The sequence below is a fragment of the Erythrolamprus reginae genome, chromosome 6 (assembly GCF_031021105.1).
Source record: "Erythrolamprus reginae isolate rEryReg1 chromosome 6, rEryReg1.hap1, whole genome shotgun sequence".
Taxonomy (NCBI): domain Eukaryota; kingdom Metazoa; phylum Chordata; class Lepidosauria; order Squamata; family Dipsadidae; genus Erythrolamprus; species Erythrolamprus reginae.
The window spans coordinates 8,241,983-8,264,852 of record NC_091955.1 but is presented as its reverse complement, the minus strand read 5'-3'; the positions used below and the strand labels follow the sequence as shown (position 1 = coordinate 8,264,852).

Here is a 22,870-nt window from a genome sequence, read left to right as displayed (position 1 = left end):
TAAAACTTTTTAAAAACTCTTTTTATTAATTTCCATAAGATAATAAGAAGTATATCTCATAGTTTTTTACAGATCACAACCCGTGTCTATTACATTTCAAGTTTACCATTCATTATGCTATATATTCTATTAAATTATATACATTTAGATACATTTATAGTAAGACAGGAAGAAAAAAGGAAATAGCAATAAGTGTTAACTAGTAAAAGGAAAAAAAGTTATATTCATAAGTGCTTGTTTCGTCTATCACTATTATTCCAGTCTATGCTGTGTAAATATTTATTTTTATATACACTGACACTCTATACCTGTTTTGGATCCATTCATACCACTTATACCATATCTTTTTAGTTTCTTTATCTTTTGTTCCTTTAATTGCATTAGTTGTCTCGTCCATCTCTACACCTCTGTAAATCTTTTCAATAATAAAATTTTCAGTCTGTTCTTTTTTCCACATCTGTGCAAGTGATATTCTAACTGCAGTAATTATATGTGTCACAAGATGAAGAGTTTGTTTAGTATAAACTTTAAAACTTTAAAAATTTAAAATGTTTTATTAAAACTTTAAAAACTTTTATTAAAACTTTTAAAACTTTAAAAAGCCTTTTTCAGCGCCTGAAGGGCCTGAAGCACTGATGTCCTCAGGCGTTTTGTGTTAGAGCTCAAAAGGGAAAGTTACCTTTCGCTTAACTTTCACGATAACTCCTTTTGGACCAGCGAATTTCATATTCACATCTGCTGAATATGAAGAATTAGATGTGCGTGGCAAACGGTGTTCCATAAGGGCAGCAGGTCTCTGCTTGCAAATGTATTTAGTCAGTTATTTCTTTCCCGTTCTTATTATATTTATAGATAACTCAGGGCGGTGAACATAACTAATATTTTTCATCCTATTTTTTCCACAATAAGAACCCTGTGAGGTGGGCTGGACTGAAAGAGATTGACTGGCTAAAAGCCACCCGACTGTTTGCCGCTGTCCTGCCTATTAGTGGGACTAGAATTCTGTGTCCTGGTGATTAGCCCAAAGTCACCTAGTCGGATTTCATGCCTAAAGCAGAACTAGAACTCAACATCTCCTAGTGATTGACCCAAAGTCAACGAGTTGGCTTTTATGCCTGTCTCTCTCTCTCTCTCTCTTTCTGTCTCTCTCTTTGTGTTCTCTGTCTCTGTCTTTCTGTTTCTGTTTCTCTGTCTCTTTCTGTTTTCTGCCTTTGTTCCCTGCATCTCTCTTTCTCTCTCTATTTCTGTCTCTGTCTCTCTTTCTCTGTTATTCGCATCTGTCTTTCTCTGTCTCTCTCCCTGTCTCTCTCTTTCTCTATCTCTGTCTCATAACAAATTATAAAGCTTTTGATAAAGTTAACCATAGCTATTTATACAAATTAAGTAAGGAATTAAAAATGGGGTCAAATTTTGTGGAATTATAAGATATTATTATTATTATTATTATTATTATTATTATTATTATTATTATTATTATGTCAATACAACTCAGCAAACGAGATCACTATGCTAGATTTCGTATTTCATCACCAGTCGGGCGCTTCCCAAGCACCTAGGACTGCGTGATGTAGCGGCGAATTATGTTTGCTGATCCCAGTAAAGCGGCCTTTTGCAATTGACAGATGGAGATTTTGTCAATTCCAATGGTTTTCAAATGTCCGCTGAGATCCTTTGGCACTGCGCCCAGTGTGCCAAGTACCACTGGGACCACTTTCACTGGCTTATGCCAGAGTCGTTGCAGCTCGATTTTTAGATCTTCGTATTTCACTAATTTCTCTAGCTGCTTCTCCTCAATTCTGCTGTCTCCTGGGATTGCGATGTCGATGATCCCTACTTTCTTTTTCTCCACAATCACAATGTCTGGTGTGTTATGCTTCAGAATTCGGTCAGTCTGAAGTCGGAAGTCCCACAGTAGTTTTGCTTGCTCATTTTCGATTTATTATTATTATTATTATTATTATTATTATTATTATTATTATTAATTAGATTTGTATGCCGCCCCTCTCCAAAGACTCGGAGCGGCTCACAACAATAATACAAAATACAAATCCAATGTTAAAAACAAAAACAATTTTAAAATCCTTAATTAAAATCAATCATACAACCCAAACAAACCATACATAAAACTGAGCAGCCGAGGGGAATCAATTTCCCCATGCCTGGTGACAAAGGAGGGTTTTTAGGAGTTTGCAAAATGCAAGGAGGCTGGGGGCAGTCCTAATCTCTGGGGGGAGTTGATTCCAGAGGGTCAGGGCCTCCACAGAGAAGGCTCTTCCCCTAGGTACCGCCAAATGGCATTGTTTTGTTGATGGGACCCAGAGAAGGCCAACTCTGTGGGACCTAATCGGTCGCTGGGATTCGTGCAGCAGAAGACGGTCCAGAAGGTATTCTGGTCTGATGCCATGAAGGGGATGAAGAAGTTGTGTCATGTTTTGGGGCATGGAGGATGCCAACTTTTTTATCTTTCTCAATGACTCCTGGAGTTAGAGAAGGTCTTCCATCTGTACAGCAACAGACTGTTTTCGGGTCCCAATCCAGAATAGGTTCTGGAGAGAATAATCTCCTAGGACAGTGATGGCGAACCATTTTTTATTTGCGTTCTAAAAGTGTGTGTGTGTGTGTGTGTGTGTGTGTTAGCACGTGCGCACGTACCCACGCCCATCCCCTCCCCCCCATGCATGTGCACAACACCCCCGCACTGCCCTCACACATGCGAACAGGTTTCACTGAAGCCTGGAAAGATGGAAAAATGGCCCAAAGCGGAAACCGGAAGTTTGGAAAAACAGACTTCCGGTTTGCCCATTGTGCCTCTTTTTCACACTCCTGAGCCTAGCTATGCAGCCAAGCATCCTACTTGCTTTTCCTACCGCCCATTCATAAGTACTTTATACTTATATTATGTTAAACATACTACAATACAATACTATATTTGTATGACAAAATAAATAAATGAATGAATGAATGAATGAATGAATGAATGAATGAATGAATGAATGAATGAATACCACTCTATAAACCCTGAGTAAAACCACTCCTAGGGTACTTCATCCAGTTTTGGTCACCACAATATAAAAAAAGGATGTTGAGACTCTAGAAAAAGTGCAGAGAAGAGCAACCTGGATGATTAGGGGACTGGAGGCTAAAACATACAATGAATGGTTGCAGGAACTGGGCATCGCTAGTCTAACGAAGAGAAGGACCAGGGGAGACATGATAGCAGTCTTTTAATATTTGAGGGGCTGCCACAGAGAAGAGGGAGGGGGTCAAGCTATTTTCCAAAACACCCAAAGGCCAGACAAGGAATTGTTGTGGTTGGCTCTGGCCCAGCTCCTGCCCCAAGGAATGTGGAGGTGGATGTGGGGGAAACATCCACATGCCACAGGTCTGTTTTGCTCCCGATAGAATCTCCCGACGAAGGCTCCTCTGATGAAGGAAGCATGAGTAGCAGGGAAGAGGGGAGTTTGGCAGACAGCCCAGGAGGAGATCAATCATCCTTATCATCCCTGGATTCTGAACAAGAACGTATGACAGATCCACGCATGCGTAGAGTGATGCATAGGAGAGAACAATTGAAGGATTATTACCGGAGATAAGTGAGGCCACCTGTGGTTGGGTGGGGCTGCTGTAATTAGTGCTACAGATAAAAAGAACAGCGTGCTGGTTTAGCCTTGTGGAAGTTTATCTGATTCATAGTTTCGTCAAGATCGTGGTTTTGCTGTTTCCCCGTTCGAGACTGTGTGTGGATTTTCTGAACTTTGGAATTTGGACTCAATTTCCCAGTTACTGGGTGAGAAGTTGGATTGCATTTAACCTGTGCCTTGTGTGTACCATAAAATCCCTTTGACATTTAAAAAGGGAGTTTTTTCTGCTTTTCTGTTGATAAAGACTTTTGGTTTTCCTTCTATCGTGTGGTGTGTGTCTGTTTGGACTAATTATCCTGTAATTACGGGCGGTTGGGACACGCCGGCAGAACAAGGAATAATGGATGGAAAGCTGGCTGGGGAATTCTGGGAGTTGAAGTCTGCCAGATTTAAAATTGCTAAGGTTGGGGGCCATTGCTTTAGAGTGGTGCGGTGGCCTAGAAGTGGAGCTTTTTGCCTCACAGTCAGGAGGCTGTGAGTTCGATCCTAGGTAGAGGGAGATATTTTCTTTCTGGGCACAGGGAGAAAATATCCGCTGAACAAAACTCTGCATTGGCGACAGGAAGGGCATCCAGCCAGTAAACGCTCAGCTTCATTCAGGTGCCCAGAGTCCACCCTGCAAGGGATTAAAAGATGATGATGATACCAGAAGATATACTTTTAGGAGATTAAGGAGAGAAAGGATGGAAAACACCAGCTAAAATTAGTATAAACACAATTCTGACACCAAACCTGCTTTAAGCTCTGTGTTTTTAAGCACCTTAGTTTTGGGGGAGGAAAACAGGGGGGGGGATCTGCTTAACAGATATTCATCTGGCTAGCATCCTTAGTCTGGTCAGCTTCAGCACATTATTTTATCCCCTGGTTAGGGCTTTAAAAAAAACCTTATTTGGAGCGAGTAACAATGAAAGAGCTTGCAAGCCAGTAAGAGCTGGGAACATTGTTAGAACCTGGTGAGGGCAGGAAAGAAAAATTCTGAGCAAGTAGAGCAATGAAAAAAAAAATTGCAAAGACTTGGAAAACATTCTTTGCAGAGAATAACAATGAAAGAGCTTGCAAACCAGTAAGAGCTGGGAACATTATTAGATTTGTATGCCCCCCCGAGTCTTCGGAGAGGGGCGGCATACAAATCTAATAAATAATAAAATAATAATATTAACATTGTTAGAACCTGGTGAGGGCAGGAAAGAAAAATTCAGAGCAAGTAGAGCAATGAAAAAAAACTGCAAAGACTTAGGGCTTGGAAAACATTCTTCATAGAGAATAACAATGAAAGACCTTGCAAGCCAGTAAGAGCTGGGGACATTGTTAGCACCTGGTTAGGGCTGGGGAAAAAATTATTTGGAGCAAATAGAGCAATGAAAAAAAATGCAAATATTTATGGCTTGGAAAACATTATTCGCAGAGAGTAACAATGAAAGACCTCGCAAGCCAGTAAGAGCTGGGGACATTGTTAGCACCTGATTAGGGCTGGAAAAAAAATATTTGGAGCAAGTGAGAGCAATGAAAAAAACTCTGCAAAGACTTAGGGCTTGGAAAACATTCTTCGCAGACAGTAACAATGAAGGAACCTGCAAAGTAAGAGCTGGGAAGATCGTTAGCAGCTAGTTAGGGATGGTGGGGGGAGCTTCGAAAAAAGCTGCATTCAGAGTATAAAACACACCTAAATTCTCAGCCTCTTTTAGGGAGGAAAAAGTTGCATCTTATACTCCGAAAAAATACGGTTCCTGTTGAAACAAAAAACGGAAGTCAAAACAAACAGAAAATGCGCTGAACCCCAAATCTATCCACCCCGGAAACGGTGACCATTCACGAAACCTGCTAACAACACGTTCTAAAAATACAAAAAAGATACCAGAGCTGTTTTACATGCCAATGGACCACAGGTTGATATATTTGCCAAGCGAAGGACGGCGAATATTTCCTGGCGTTCCCCTTCGACAGATGTGCTATCAAAACAAACAGTGTCTGTACGCTTTCTTTTTAGCGTGGACATAAACAGAGGATCTAGGAAGTCCGTGTGTTAGTAAGTGAAGATGTGAAGGTGGGCTCTTTCTATAGCCTGGTATATTCTAGGCATAATTACAGACAGAGTCAACCGCATGTACTCTGGTGCGATTACTCCCTGGCCCAAGAGTTGTTAAATCTCACATCCTGCAGTGACTGTATTTGGGGAGTTTGTCTCTGTCACACCAACCCACACACAGCAAACTTCCTGGTTATGCTAACCAACACGAAGCATATGAAGTCATTGCTGAACATCAGCCTGCAGTGCAGGTGTTGCTGAATCCATGATCTGACTGTATTGTGGATCTCGTTGATTTCTTTGACTATGTCACAAAGGTGTTGGATGAAGGTGGTGCCGTGGATATTGCCTACCTGGACCAGCAAAGCCTTTGATACGGTTCCACATAAAGAGCTGATAGATAAGTTAGTGAAGATTGGACTTAATCCCTGGATAGTTCAGTGGATTTGCAGCTGGCTGAAGCATAGATATCAGAGGGTTGTTGTTAATGGCGAGTATTCTGAGCAGAGACTGGTTACAAGCGGTGTGCCACAAGGGTCTGTTCTGGGTCCTATTCTTATGTTTGTGAGTGACATAGGGTAAGGTTTGATAGGGAAGGTTTGCCTATTTGCTGATGACTCTAAAGTGTACAATAGGGTTGATATTCCTGGAGGCATCTGTAATATGGCAATTGATTTAACTTTACTAGATAAGTGGTCAAAGCAATGGAAACTGCAGTTTAATGTTTCCAAATGTAACATAATGCACTTGGGGAAAAGGAATCCTCAATCTGAGTATTGCATTGGCAGTTCTATGTTAGCAAAAACTTCAGAAGAGAAGGATTTAGGGGCAGTGATTTCTAACAGTCTCAAAATGTGTGAACAGTGCGGTCAGGGCAGTAGGGAAAGCAAGTAGGATGCTTGGCTGCATAGCTAGAGGTATAACAAGCAGGAAGAGGGAGATTGTGATCCCGCTATATAGAGTGCTGGTGAGACCCCATTTGGAATAATACTGTGTTCAGTTCTGGAGACCTCACCTACAAAAAGATATGGATAAAATTGAACGGGTCCAAAGACGGGCTACAAAAATGGTGGAAGTTCTTAAGCATAAAACTTATCAGGAAAGACTTAACAAACTCAATCTGTATAGTCTGGAGGACAGAAGGGAATGGGGGAACACAATCAAAACATTTAAATGACTTTCCTGATATGTTTTATGCTTAAGACCTTCCACCATTCTTGTAGCCCATCTTTGGACCCGTTCAATTTGATCAATATCTTTTTGTAGGTGAGATCTCCAGAACTGAACACAGTACTCCAAATTGTGTTGGTTCTAGCCCCGTGTTGACGAAGCTATGGCACACGTATCATAGGTGGCACGCAGAGCCATATCTGAGAGCATGCGAGACATTGCCCTGTCAGTTCCAGTGCACATATGAGCACTAGCTAGCTGATTTTCAGACTTTTGGAGGATGGGGGGAGGCCATTTTCACCCTCTCCTGCCTCTAAGATGACTATTGTCTAATCCAGGGGTAGGCAAAGTGGGCTCTTCTATGACTTGTGGACTTCAACTCCCAGAATTCCTGAGCCAATCATGCTAGTTCAGGAATTCTGGGAGCTGAAGTCCATGCGTCATAGAAGAGCCCATTTTGCCTACCCCTGGTCTAATCTAATATTCAGATCTTTCTCCTGTCCCCAAAGATCATAGTCACCTACTATTACATATATGAACAACCTATATCTTGTTTGCTTGTTTGTTTGTTTTGCTTATATGCTGCTTAACTCTGGGCAGCTTCCAATAAATAATGCATAAAAACAACATAAAAATATTAATTTTAAAAAACCCACCCAAACATACATATACTCACTCTCATTCCTAGCCAAATCTAATCTCTTCTTAAACACTTCCGGTATTGGAGTGTTTACAACTTCTGGTGGCAAGTCATTCCACTGATGAATTGTTCTAACAGTCAAGACATTTCTCCTTATTTCCAGGTTGAATTTCTCCTTGAGCAATTTCCATCCATTATTCCTTGTCTGACCTTCAGATGTTTTGGAAAATAGGTTGACCCTCTCCTCTCCTTATATGCCATATAAAGATGGACTAGATGACCTACAAGGTCCCTTCCAACTCTGCTGTTCTGTTCTGTTCTGTCTCTTGTACATATATTTAACAAAGGCAATTTATTGTTTGGCTCAGGCAAGACACACAAGGCTAGCAACCATGAAAAAATATAAAATTTGGGATAAATGGTATGATTGGCTCAAGAAGAGAAGCAAAATTAATGTATAAATTTAAATAAGAATGAATGAAGAAATGAAATCAAAAAAGAAACCTTAAACTCAAATGATTGTATATACTGTATACAAATATGAATTAATGGAATTATGGGATAATAGGTAATAATGTATATATCAAATAGGGAAAAAAGACAAAATGTTTGAGCATACAGTATAACAGTAGCCACAACTAGGAAAATGTGAAAATTAGAAGGATATTATGATGGCATTTATTTATTTTATTTATTTATTTATTGGATTTGTATGCCGCCCCTCTCCGTGGACTCGGGACGGCTAACAACAGTGATAAAAACAATATGTAGCAATCCAATAATAAAACAACTAAAAACCCTTATTATAAAAACCAGACATACATACTGACATACCATGCATAAACTGTAGAGGCCCAGGGTGAAAGAACATCTCAGTCCCCCCATGCCTGACGGCAGAGGTGGGTTTTAAGGAGCTTACGAAAGGCGAGGAGGGTGGGGGCAATTCTAATCTCTGGAGGGAGTTGGTTCCAGAGGGCCAGGGTCGCCACAGAGAAGGCTCTTCTCCTGGGTCCCGCCAAACGACATTGTTTATTTGACGGGACCCGGAGAAGGCCCACTCTGTGGGACCTAATCGGTCGCTGGGATTCGTGCGGCAGAAGGCGGTCTCGGAGATAATCTGGTCCAGTGCCATGAAGGGCACAAAGCTGTATTAATGGAATTATATTTGACATATATGCAATGTACACGCTTGGTTTGTGTGTTGTATTGTTAGTTTGTCTGATTGCTGTTGCTGCTGTTTTTCATTGGAAAATTGCAATAAAAAATATTATTTTTTATTAATTTTTTTCCCAATATTTTTATTAATTTTCTTAAAATAACATACAGACTTACAAACATTTAACATAGAATGTGGGGATGTATCATCCCCGCTTTTCTTAAAAGTATAAGTGCAGATACAAAAAAAAGGAATACATGATTAAATGCGTAATTCAATACTACTAATACAAAAATATCTAATAAGGAAAAGGTGATATTGTAGAAAAAAGAAAGATAGCTATAACTAGTATAAAGTCAAACAATCTTGTCGATTCTATGTATATAAACTAAATCTAATATTAATCTCAATAAAAAGAAGAGAAAAATTTATACCAAAGTATCTATGCCTATTATTAATCTTCTATTGTTATTTTTTTTTCTTATCTATCCATTCATAAACATTGTTCCATGTTTCATAAAATTTCGTTTCTTCTTGATCATTCAAGCGTCTTGTCATCATATCCATCTCCGCGCAGTCTAATATTTTTGTGATAACTCCCTCTTCTTTGGGGATGTTTTCCCCTTTCCAATTTTGCGCGTAAATAATCCTTGCCGCTGTAAAAATGTGTATAATTGAGTACAAGATTTCTTTTTTGTAATTTTGGTTAGTAATTCCTAGTAAACAGAACTCCGGTGAAAAATTATTAATTTTTTAAAAATGTATATTTGAGGGAGGAAAAGAAAAGGAAAATCTCTCCCTCCTGTTAAGCGAATTAGTAGCAGTGAATCAGTAGGAGAGATCAAACCACAAAACATCTTGTAAGCTGGAAACATTTGAAAGCAATTTTCTCATGATGCAAATCCTCAAGTCTGTTTACTTTTACTCTGAGGTTTGGGCAGCCTATGAATCAGACCGAAGAAAGATGGATAGCCCAATACAGACGTAGTAATTTTTCTCTCTCTCTCTCCAGAAGCAGCGGAAGGAATGTGGTATTTCCATTATAATTTACCTGCCTACATGTCCTATGGCTCACATGCTATGTGGGCATTTCAAATCGGCCAGTGGCCAAAAGGAAACATGCTTTCTTTCTATCTCTGCAAAAAAAATAAAAATAAAGGAAGATTCTGATGGTTGAAGAAGACGACAATTTTGCAACCCGGGAGATCAACAGCCGATGCCATAAAAGGACTTTCTGGACGTAAGAGGATGCAGCACCTGGAGATTCACCGAGTTTGTGGGACAATCTTGGCGACGTCACAAATAAAAATAACCCCCCTGACAAATGACAGCAGACAGAACGTAAACCTCCAGAGATAATCCGGGGAGGGGGGGGGAATATATAATCTCTTGGAACATTTCCATTTTTAAAATATTGACGGAGGTATCATAACAGGAAGTGGATATTTGTTCGCCCCTGAGTTGAGTTACATAAGAATGTTGTGAACAAGTTTTGTTTCTTGCCCATCAAATTGTACAGAGGGAAGAATGGAATGATATCTAAGAACAATTTAATGGGCTTTAACCACATTCCAGCCACTTCTAACGTCATGACCCTGGCTACACACTCTCAAACAACTCAAACGGCCTCGGAAGTGGACACTCGTGGCCATGAGGCTGATGTCAGGATCGGGGCCCTACCTGACATAATATTCCAAATTGCAGAGAGAAGAATTATTTATTTATTTGTTTGTTTATTTGTTTAGTTAGTTAGTTAGTTAGTTAGTTAGTTAGTTAGTTAGTTAGTTAGTTAGTCCAATGCACAATGAAGGGGTGTCCAATACACAATGTTTTATTTATTTTATATTTATTTATTTATTTTGCCCAATACACAATGAATTATAGAATTAAAGGTTATAGAGGAGATACTCATAGTAAAATATATTTAAGAAATAATAGAAAAGAAGATATAGGAACAGAACATATCAATGAAAGAATAGAAGAGATATAGGAATAGAAGAAAGGGATAGGAAATACAGGAGAGCAATAGGACAGGGGACGGAAGGCACTCTAGTGCACTTGTAGTTAGTTAGTTAGTTAGTTAGTAAGTTAGTTAGTTAGTTAGTAAGTTAGTTAGTTAGTTAGTTAGATAGTTAGTTAGTTAGATAGATAGATAGTTAGTTAGTTAGTTAGTTAGTTAGTTAGTTAGTTAGTTAGTTAGTTAGTTAGTTAGTTAGTTAGTTAGTTAGTCCAATGCACAATGAATTATAGAATTAGAATTAGAATTATAGAATTAGAATTATAGAATTAGTAGTAGATCCTTGGAACAAACTTCCAGCAGACGTGGTAGATAAATCCACAGTAACTGAATTTAAACATGCCTGGGATAAACATATATCCATGCAAGTGAGATTTTGGTAATTTTAGCTGAGTTTTGCTTCTGCGCCTACATCTCTAGTGGACAAGAAATTCCCTGTTGGAAATTGGCCAATTTTGGCTGGGATGGGAATAAACGTGAGTCTGACAATTAAGGCGTTGGTGTCTTCTCCAGGCCTGTCAGTTTCATTCTGAAAAAAATAATTATATAATAATCTGAAAGATTATTGAAAACTCCAGGTGCTTAATGTACTTATAAGCTACAGAGCTTGTGGGCTACTGGGTTTGAGTTTAATTGTTTAGCTCTGATCTCCAGCACAAATTAATAAATTAATAAATTAATAAATTAATAAATTAATAAATTAATAAATTAATAAATTAATAAATTAATAAATTAATAAATTAATACATTAATACATTAATACATTAAATTAATAAATTAATCTATCTATCTATCTATCTATCTATCTATCTATCTATCTATCTATCTATCTATCAGATTTGTATGCCGCCCCTCTCCGCAGACTCGGGGCGGCTCACAGCAATAATAATACAATGTAAACAAATCTAATATTTAAGTTAATTTAAAACCCCAATTTAGAAACCAATCATACATACTAACATACCATGCATAAATTTTATAAGCCTAGGGGGAGGGAAAATCTCAATTCCCCCATGCCTGACGACAGAGGTGGGTTTTAAGGAGCTTACGAAAGGCAAGGAGGGTGAGGGCAACCTGATATCTGGGGGGAGTTGGTTCCAAAGGGTCAGGGCCATCACAGAGAAGGCTCTTCCCCTGGGTCCCACCAAACGACATTGTTTAATTGACGGGACCCGGAGAAGGCCAACTCTGTGGGACCTAACTGGTTGCTGGGATTCGTGCGGCAGAAGGCGGTCCCGGAGATATTCTGGTCTGGTGCCATGAAGGGCTTTATAGGTCATAACCAACACTTTGAATTGTGACCGGAAACTGATCGGCAACCAATGCAGACTGCGGAGTGTTGGTGTGACATGGGCGTATTTAGGAAAGCCCATGATAGCTCTCGCAGCTGCATTCTGCACGATCTGAAGTTTCCGAACACTTTTCAAAGGTAGCCCCATGTAGAGAGCATTACAGTAATGTCAGCAAGAATTGGATACAGGCAGGCAATTTCATCAAGATTGTTTACGAAATGAGTCAACAGTCCAGAGCCATTTTTCTTCCTATCTTTCCATTAATTCCAACTTTCCAGCGGCTTTTAATTTTCTCAGTTGCTATTTCTGACTTGAATTCCTGCTACCCCCAAAAAATTCATATTCTTATTGGAAAAAGAAACGCCTCCATAGTCTTGGTAAAACAGAAGTTCTGGCTTCTTTTGGCATTTCTCCCAGTTGTGCAATATATTTCCAATTGGATCAACAAGAACATACCATTATTCCTATTTGAGATCTCAGTAGCAGCAAAGATGAGGTTTTATAAAATGCGTAATTTATTACACCTTTTGGTTCACAGCAACACCCTTAGATCAAGAAGCTTTAAGCTTAGAAATGAGTATTTCTGAACATATATATTTGTACTAGGATAGGATAGGGTAGGATAGGATAGGATAAAATAGAATAGAAATCATGGACTGGGCTAGACTGGAATAGAATAGAAAATATGGAACAGAACGAAAGAGAACAGAACGGAAGAGAATTGAAAATATGAATGGAATGGAATAGTTCAGTCCATATTTTTTATTCTATTCCATCCCATATTTTCTATTCTATTCTATTCATATTTTATATTCTATTCTATTCCATATTTTATATTCTATTCTATTCCATATTTTATATTCTATTCCATTCTATTTTATTCTATTCCATCTGTTCTATTCTATTCTATTTCATTCCATATTTTATATTCTATTCCATTCTATTCATATTTTATATTCTATTCTATTCCATATTTTATATTCTATTCTATTTCATTCTATTTTATTCTATTTTATTCCATATTTTATATTCTATTCCATTCTATTCATATTTTATATTCTATTCTATTCCATATTTTATATTCTATTCTTATTCCATGCCATATTTTATTTTCTATTCCATTCTATTTTATTCTATTCCATATGTTCTATTCTATTTCATTCCATATTTTATATTCTATTCCATTCTATTCATATTTTATATTCTATTCCATTCTATTCATATTTTATATTCTATTCTATTCCATATTTTATATTCTATTCTTATTCCATGCCATATTTTCTTTTCTATTCCATTCTATTTTATTCTATTCTATTCTATTCCATTCCATATTTTCTTTTCTTTTCTATTCATATGTTACATTCTATTCTATTCCATATTTTATATTCTATTCTATTCTATTCTATCCTATTCTATGCGTACTGTATTTTATATTCTATTCTATTCATTTCTATTCTATTCCATATTTTCTATTCTGTTCTATTTTATTCTATTCCATTCCATATTTTTATTCTATTCCATTCTATTCCATTCCATATTTCGATTCTATTCTATTCCATTCCATATTTTCTTTTCTATTCTATTCTGTTCTATTCTCCGCACACAATTCCTGCAAACGCAACAGGAACCGGGATGTCCCATCTTTTAAAAAAACCAAGATTCACACTAGACCTCGGAGTAAAAGAGTTAGGAGCCACCGGGGGGGGGAAAAGACCTTCCCCAATCCGAATCAAGAAGAAAACTAATAATCAGAATTCAGATATGAGCGCTTCCCCACAGGAAGCTCGGAAACCAGGCGGGGGGGGGGGGAGCGAAGAGGGCGGGGCCGAGGAGAGCGACGTCACCAGCAACCGCGCTTGGCGGAGTCCCCCGCCGCCTTTCGTAGCCGGAAGTCCCCGCAGAGGTCCGCCCCCACTTCCGTCTCCGGCGGGCTATGGCGCGAAGGTGGGTTCCGGGGAAACCGAGGGGAGGGGGCGATGCGGAGGGGGGGCGGTGCAGGCGGGATGGGGAATGAGGGGAAGCGGGCGGCCGAAGTTTCCCCTATGACCGCTGCGCTTGCCCGGCAGGAGCAGCCGGAGCGGGAGGGCGGTCTCCTTCCAGGAGAGTGACGAGGGTGAGTCCAGGAGCGAGCAAAGAGGGTCGGGGAGGAGGGTCGAGGCGGTGGGGTGGGTGGGGGTGTCGGGGGTCGATGGCATGAACAACCTTTCTCCCCACCCGCAGACGAGGACTTCGCCGCGCCGCCCAAGAAGGCTCGCCCCGCCGAGAAGAGGTGAGAGGGAGGGAGAGAGAGAATGTGAACGAGGCTGGGTGTCCCATGGGTAGAGGCGCCTCTGTTCTGTATATGGTTACATAAAGGTCTGTGTAGGTATAGACATATAGATACAGATTAGATATATAGTATATGCATATTTATATGTGTGTATTGTATACCTACTTGTGTATATGTGTGTGTATCTATCTGTATCTATGTATCTATATACTGTATCAATCTATATCTCTGTCTATATCTATCTATTTCTATTTTATTTATTCAACTTCTATGCCGTCCAATCTCTATCTCTATATCAATCTATATCTATCTATCTCTCTGTCTGTATCTATATCTAGGTATCTATCTAAATCTATATCAATCTGTCTATATCTATCTATCTCTATTTGATTTATTCAACTTCTATGCCGCCCAATCTATATCTCTATCTCTATATCAATCTATATCTATCTCTCTGTCTGTATCTATATCTATCTATATTTATCTATCTGTCTATATTATTTATCTACACACACATATAAAAATATGCATACATATGTGTATATTTTTATGAATTCATATGTGTATATACATGTATGTGTATATTGTCTGTGAATATACATGTACCTGTGAGTGTATTGCATATGAATATAATATATCTATCTATCTCTATTTTATTTATTCAGCTTCTATGCCGCCCAATCTATATCTCTATATCTATATCAATCTATATCTATCTCTCTGTCTGTATCTATATCTATCTATATTTATTATTATTATTATTATTATTATTATTATTATTATTATTATTTATTGGATTTATATGCTGCCCCTCTCCGCAGACTCGGGGCGGCTAACAACAGCAGTAAAACAGTACAACAAAATCCAATACTAAAAAAGTTAAAATTTATCTATCTATATGTCTATATCTATCTATCTATCTATCTATTTCTATTTTATTTATTCAACTTCTATGCCACCCAATCTATCTCTATATCTATCTATATCTCTCTCTGTGTATCTATCTATATCTAGGTATCTATCTATATCAATCTATATTTATCTGTCTATATCCATCTCTCTCTTTATCTATCTGTATCTATCTATATCTATTTATTTATCTACACACACACATAAAAATATACATACATATGTGTATATTTTTATGAATTCATATGTGTATATACATGTATGTGTATATTGTCTGAATATGTATTTGTATATATACGAATACACAGATATTTGTGTATATATGTATATATTTATGAAAATATATCTATCTATATGCATATATGTGTATATAGTATATGAATATATCTGTGTATATCTGTGTATATTCACGAATATAAGGGTATGTGTATGAATATACATGCACCTGTGAGTGTATTGCATATGAATATAATATATATATATATTTATTTATATATGTATGAGTATAATATGCACATTGTGTATGGATATATTACATATATGGATATATATATAGTATATGAAAATATGTATGTGTTTGTGCATATGAATATACGTGTGTGTGTTCATATCTCCAAACTATGTTATTCACTTGACTAATCAAATAACTTCCTTACCGCTGTCAAACTATTGACTAAGGCTCCATTACTATCACTTCTTAGTCTTCTCATCCTTCTTATCACCCATCTCCTCCCACTTAGGACCAAATGACTGTAACTTGTTGCTTGTACCCTTATGATTTATATTGATATTGTTTCCTGATTGCTTGTTTGTACCCTATGACAATCGTTAAGTGTTGTGCCTCATGATACTTGACAAATGTATCTTTTCTTTTTATGGACACTGAGAGCATATGCACCAATGATACATTCCTTGCATGTCCAATAACAGTTGGCCCATAAAGAATTATATTCTATTATGATAATGTTTGATGGAGTTGATTACAAACTTGCCATGAACAGCAAGCAACTGTTGAAAAGGATTTGCAGCCTTAGGATCCATCAGATCATAAGACATTGTTGTCTCTCCTTCAAAAATGGGGGGAAATACTGCAAAATTCTATTTGTAGTAGTTATCCTTTTACAAACTACTTTACAAGATGGCCCATTTGTTAACAAAGGCGAAGATTTGCTGTTTAATTTATTGAACCAGCTGGTTTAGCAAAGGTTATTCTCTTGTTGTGGCTGAACTTTGACATCATTTGTTCCCAATATCTGTAGAATTTTTGGATGGACAATGTTAAAACATTGGAGTATTCTTTGCCCAACTGGAAATAAATAATAATTCTGTTTTGGTTTTTGTTTCAGAGTTCCCCTCGGTGAGAAACTTTTCCAGAGAGACTTGGAAGTAACCTTAGCTCTGTCATTGAATGAACATTTGGGAAACAGAAATAAAATTCAGAAAAAAGGTGATTCTTAAAATCTCAAGATAGAAGTACAGTGGTACCTCTACTTATGAACTTAATTCGTTCCGTGACCAGGTTCTTAAGTAGAAAAGTTTATAAGAAGAAGCAATTTTTCTCATAGGAATCAATGTAACAGGAAATAATGTGTGCGGTTGGGGAAACCACAGGGAGGGTGGAGGCCCTGTTTCCTCCCAAAAGATTCCTAGAGAGGCCCCACAGAGGCTTCTCCCTGACTTTTCTGGCCCTGTTTCCTCCCAGGAGATTCCTACAGAGGCCCCACGGAGGCTTCTCCCTGCTTTTTCCGGTTACAGTTTCAGAGGCTCGGGTTTGTAAGTGGAAAATGGTTCTTGAGAAGAGGCAAAAAAAATCTTGAACACCCAGTTCTTATTTATTTATTTATTTATTTATTTATTGGATTTGTATGCCGCCCCCCTCCGCAGACTCGGGGCGGCTAACAACAATGATAAAAATAGCATGTAGAAATCCAATTAATAAAACAACTAAAAAACCTTATAATAAAACCGAACATACACACAAACATACCATGCATAACTTGTAATGGCCTAGGGGGAAGGAATATCTCAACTCCCCCATGCCTGGTGGCATAAATGAGTCTTGAGTAGTTTACGAAAGACAGGGAGGGTGGGGGCTGTTCTAATCTCCGGGGGGAGTTGGTTCCAGAGGGCCAGGGCTGCCTCAGAGAAGGCTCTTCCCCTGGGGCCTGCCAAACGACATTGTTTAGTCGATGGGACCCGGACAAGGCCAACTCTGTGGGACCTTATCGCTCGCTGGGATTCGTGCGGTAGCAGGCAGTTCCGGAGGTAATCTGGTCCCATGCCATGTACGGCTTTAAAGATCATGACCCACACTTGACCCAAGTGTGCATGCATGTGAAACATCACGACATGAACTGTTGGCAAAGATAAGTGGAGCCCATCCCTGATCGTCTATACTCTTTGATTTCCAATTCTAGATGACTGTGTCGAACCTAAGGCAGCCGTAGAGGATTTTAAACAGGAAGCCGTGTTATCCACACCAGAGGCAGACAACGATGAAAATCTATGTGCCAGTAAGATTGACCTGAGGGTGGCATGCAGCATTCTTTCCCTAATACAGTGATACCTTTTTTTCCCCCCCTCGGGTCCCAAAAGATCGTCCGTGAGGATGAGGAAGATGAGGAAGCAAGTTGTTGCCACAGTTATGCTCATTTTTGCTTGACTCTACCAGGCAGCGTGATCAGGCTTTTTTAAAACATGATTTTCCCCTGATTTTTAAACATTTTAATACAGTTTGTTTTCTCCCCTTGATTTATTCCATTTTTTTTCACGAATTCCCTGATAATTCTGGAGACCTCACCTACAAAAAGATATTGATAAAATTGAACGGGTCCAAAGACGGGCTACAAGAATGGTGGAAGGTCTTAAGCATAAAACGTATCAGGAAAGACTTCATGAACTCAATCTGTATAGTCTGAAGGACAGAAGGGAAAGGGGGGACATGATTGAAACATTTAAATATGTGAAAGGGTTAAATAAGGTTCAGGAGGGAAGTGTTTTTAATAGGAAAGTGAACACAAGAACAAGGGGGCACAATCTGAAGTTAGTTGGGGGAAAGATCAAAAGCAACATGAGAAAATATTTGACTGAAAGAGTAGTAGATCCTTGGAACAAACTTCCAGCAGACCTGGTCGGTAAATCCACAGTAACTGAATTTAAACATGCCTGGGATAAACATATATTCATCCTAAGATAAAATACAAAAAATAGTATAAGGGCAGACTAGATGGATCATGAGGTCTTTTTCTGCCGTCAGTCTTCTAAGGCTCTTCCCCTGGGGCCCGCCAAACGACATTGTTTGGTTGACGGGACCCGGAGAAGGCCAACCCTGTGGGACCTTATCAGCCACTAGGATTTGTGCGGTAGAGGGCGGTTCTGGAGGTATTCTGGTCCAATGCCATGTAGGGTTTAAAGGTCATTACCAACACTTTGAATTGTGACCGGAAACTGATCGGCAGCCTGTGCAGGCCACAGAGTGTTGTAGAAATGTGGGCGAATCTGGGAAGCCCCACAATAGCTCTCGCGGCCGCATTCTGCACAATCTGAAGTTTCCGAACACTCTTCAAAGGTAGCCCCATGTAGAGAGCGTTGCAGTAGTCGAACCTCGAGGTGATAAGGGCATGAGTGACTGTGAGCAATGACTCCCTGTTCAAATAGGGCCGCAACTGGTGCACCAGACGAACCTGGGCAAACGCCCCCCCTTGCCACAGGTGAAAAATGGTGCTCCAATGTTAGCTGTGGATCGAGGAGGACGCCCAAGTTGCGACCCCTCACTTGTTGCTTTTCCATCTTTCCATCTCACAATTAGATCAGGAAAACTCTCAGCCACCTTTGGAGATGGGATTGAGTCTTTCGGAATCCATTGGGAAACCTTTGAAAACCTCAAGCCCTTCGGTATCCAAGAAACCCAGCTGGACACCTCCAGGTATGTTCAGGGTTCGGAAAGAAAGCATCTCTGGACATTTCATGGGAGGTTGTATGGGTCACTTACCGTATTTTTCAGAGTATAAGACGCACCTTAATTTGGGGGGAGGAAAATAGGGAAAAGAATCAGCTTATCAGGTATTCATCTGGCCAGTGTCCTTAGTTTGGTCAGCTTCAGCACATTATTTTATCCACTGGTTTAGGGCTTTAAAAAAACGAGAGAGTAACAATGAAATAGCTTGCAAGCCAGTAAGAGCTGGGAACATCATTAGCACCTGGAAAGAAACATTCGGAGCAAGTAGAGCAATGGGAAAAACCCTGCAAAGACTTAGGGCTTGAAAAACATTCTTTGCAGAGAGAAACAATGAAAGAGCCTGCAAGGTAAGAGCTGGGAACATGTTTAGCACCTGGTTACGGCTGAAAAGAAACATTTGGAGCAAGTTAGACCAATAAAAAAACCCCCTACAACGACAGGGTTTGGAAAACATTTTTCATAGAGAGTAACAATGAAAGAGCTTGCAAGCTAGTAAGAGCTGGGAACATCGTTAGCACCTGATTAGGGCTGGAAAGAAACTTACTCAGAGCAAATTAGAGTAATGAAAAAAACCCTGCAAAGATTTAGGGCTGGAAAAACATTCTTCGCAGAGAGTTACAGTGAAAGAGCTTGCAAGCTGGTAAGAGCTGGGAACATTGTTAGCACCTGGTTAGGGCTAAAAAGAAAGTTATTTGGAGCGAGTTAGAGAAATGGGGGGGGGGGGGAAACCTGCAAAGACTTAGGGCTTGGAAAACATTATTTGCAGAGGGAAACAATGAAAGAGCCTGCAAGGTAAGAGCTGGAAAGATCGTTAGCAATTAGTTAGGGCTGGAAAAAAAAAGCTACATAATATAAGGTACACCCAAATTATCAGCCTCTTATTAGGGAAGAAAAATTTGCCTCTTATACTGTATTTCAATTTCAACAGCTATTTCGTTCTTTTGTTGTTTTGTTTCGGTTTTTTCCATCTGTTTTTAGGTGCATCTGGAAACAAAACCAGCCCGTTGAGTAGAACTCCTCCTGTTAGGTCACCAATTCACGGTCTCCGCCTTGGCCTTTCCAGACGTGCCAAAGTGAAACCTTTGCACCCACCTTGTGCCGGTACCTAAGAGGGCTTAGACTGGTACGAGAAGGTTGCGGATTGAGGTGGAAAAGAGGAGATATCAGGGGGGGGGGTGTTAAATACCAAACCAGGCGGAGCAATAAACCCCAGCTTTGCCTTTTAAAATGGGTTCTGAAAAACAGGACCATTGTCCCTTAAAATATCCAGTAATTATACACCACGGGTTTATTTATTGTCCTTCAAAATATCCAAGTGGTAATGCCGTGGTTCCATCTTCTTTCCCTCAAAGAGTTTGGCCAACAGACACAACCCAATCTTTCTAGTTTTATCCCAGAATTTAGCCAATTCTGGCTTTTGAGAATTGCATAACCAGCAACAGTGGGTCGGCGCATTTGTCGACCATCTAGAGCTGGGGAGCACTTCTTTGGGCTCGGAGAGCGGCGGCTGCTCTTCCTGTGATTATTTTGGCGTTCCAGGCCCCTGTACAACCTTGCTGGGCTGTTGGAGCCATTGCTCTATGTTTGTCAAGATGCGTGGACTTCAACTCCCATAATTCCCCACATAAACCCTGGGGAATTCTGGGAGTTGAAGTCCACAACTCTTAAAGCTGTCACGGTTGAAAAACACAGCTCTAGAGAATGTGTTTTAAAACCGCACGAGGACAAGGTAGCATGTTATTCCCTTCTTGGTTTTACTTTTAGTGGAAAAACACAATTATTGTCCCCAGTTTGCAACTGTTTGTTTTCTTGACCAATCAAGCGTGCGTTCCACTTTCAGTCCTTACAAGCGTGACCCACTTTTTGAATGAGATACAGGATTGTAGAGATCAAACATATTTATCATTGTGACTTTATACAATGAAATAAATTTGGTTTTTTTAGAAAAAATAATCCGCTTGTGATTTCTATCTTATGTTTACAGTCAACTGTATTATACGTTACAGAGAGCGAGCGAGCAAATGCAAAATAATAAGAAAATAAAAAATTGGGAGGAGGGATTCCAAAAAAAGGGGGGGAAACATTAAGTGATAGGGGAAAAAAACATTTTTGAAAATTGACTTCTGACTTAAGTTTGGACACATATATAGTCAAGTACCTCTTGAAACCAAACTGAAAACCCCCCAACTACAATTGGAATATTTTTCTAATCAACCAACAACAATTCTGTAATAAAATAACCTTTCTATTTAAGCAAACAAAAGAATATACAGTGCACATATAGAACAGCAAGAATGAAAATATGCAATGTTTCTATAATAACTGGTTCAATCATCAAATCCTAAAAGTCAGAACTTTAATCTTTCTCAAACAAGAAGTCTAGCCTCCATATAGAAACACATAGGTAGGTAGGTAGGTAGGTAGGTAGGTAGGTAGGTAGATGAGAGAGAGAAATAAGATAATAGATAGATAAGACAGATTAGATGGATGGATGGATAGAGATGAGATTAGATAGATGAGAGATATAGAGAAGATGAGAGATGAGATACAGAAGTACAATAGATAGATTAGGTAGGTAGGTAGATAGAGATAGATTAGATGATAGATAGATTAGATAGATAGATAGATTGATTAGATGATAGAGAGAGAGAGAGAGAGAGAGAGATTAGATTATAGATTAGAGAGATAGATATAGATATAGAGATAGATAGATTAGGTGATAGATAGATAGATAGATAGATAGATAGATAGATAGATAGATAGATAGATAGATTAGATGATAGATAGATTAGATTGATTGATTGATTAGATGATAGAGAGATAGATTAGATAGATAAATAGATAGATTAGATAGAGAGAGAGATAGATAAATAGATATAGATTAGATGATAGATAGATAGATAGATAGATAGATAGATAGATAGATAAGATATACATATCAAATGAGACCGATACACATTGATAGATGATATGAGATAGTTGAGATTGGATGACAGATTGATGAGATTAGACATGATTAAAGAGATATAGGTGAGAGATATAAATAAGATGAGAGAGATGCACATTGATATATGATATGAGATAGTTGAGATTAGATGACAGATCGATGAGATTAGACATGATTAGAGAGATATAGGTGAGAGGTGAGAGATAGATGACAGAGATAGATAAGATTAGATGAGAGATGATTGATATAGATGGCAGAGAGAGGTGCTTTTTCAAGAAGCAATTGGACTTTTGGTTTTTCTTCGAAGACATTTCACTTCTCATCCAAGAAGCTTCGTCAACTCGTCCAAGAGCTGAAAAAGCTCGGATGAGAAGTGAAATGTCAAAAGAAGAATCAGAAAGTCCAGTTGCCTCTTGAAAAAAACACCTTTAGGGCAACTATGACCTAAATGGCTGAGAATCTCCATAGACTGGTGTATTAGGCTGCAGCATCCAGACCACCAGCAGATGGCAACAAACTCTTACTCTCTCTTTGCTGCCATCCGGTGGTGGATCAGGGCTCTGCATCCTAGGTAGGTTTCATTCAGAGAATTCTGTATTTTCTTTCTATTATGAGATCATATGTCCCCTTTTCCCCTTAGTGAACAAAGCTTCTCCAGTTCTTTCAATCTAAATATTTTAAGAAAGGGGTGATATACAACCCGCTCCAACTCCCTCCTCCCTTCCTTCGGCTTTTATAACCCTGGCTTACCTGATCAGATGATCTTTTTAGGAAGCAAACGTAGAGGAATTCTTCAAACGTCAAAGCAAGCAGGATGCTTGGCTGCATAGCTAGAGGTATAACAA

At 38.9% G+C, this 22,870-nt stretch overlaps 1 protein-coding gene across 2 annotated transcripts; it reads left to right on the top strand.

Moving 5' to 3' along the window:
* Nucleotides 1-13,793: 13,793 nt before the first annotated feature.
* RAD51AP1 (RAD51 associated protein 1) lies at nt 13,794-21,028 on the top strand. Of its 2 annotated transcripts, XM_070755205.1 has the most exons (7): nt 13,796-13,886; nt 14,009-14,055; nt 14,163-14,211; nt 16,467-16,567; nt 17,538-17,633; nt 18,929-19,045; nt 20,057-21,028. In XM_070755205.1, the coding sequence occupies exons 1-7, from the start codon at nt 13,876-13,878 to the stop codon at nt 20,185-20,187; spliced, it is 552 nt and encodes a 183-aa protein (XP_070611306.1). In that variant the 5' UTR covers nt 13,796-13,875; the 3' UTR covers nt 20,188-21,028. The 2 variants fall into 2 exon arrangements, with proteins under 2 accessions (XP_070611307.1, XP_070611306.1); XM_070755206.1 differs by lacking the exon at nt 17,538-17,633 and having other exon boundaries at nt 13,794-13,886.
* Nucleotides 21,029-22,870: the final 1,842 nt, after the last annotated feature.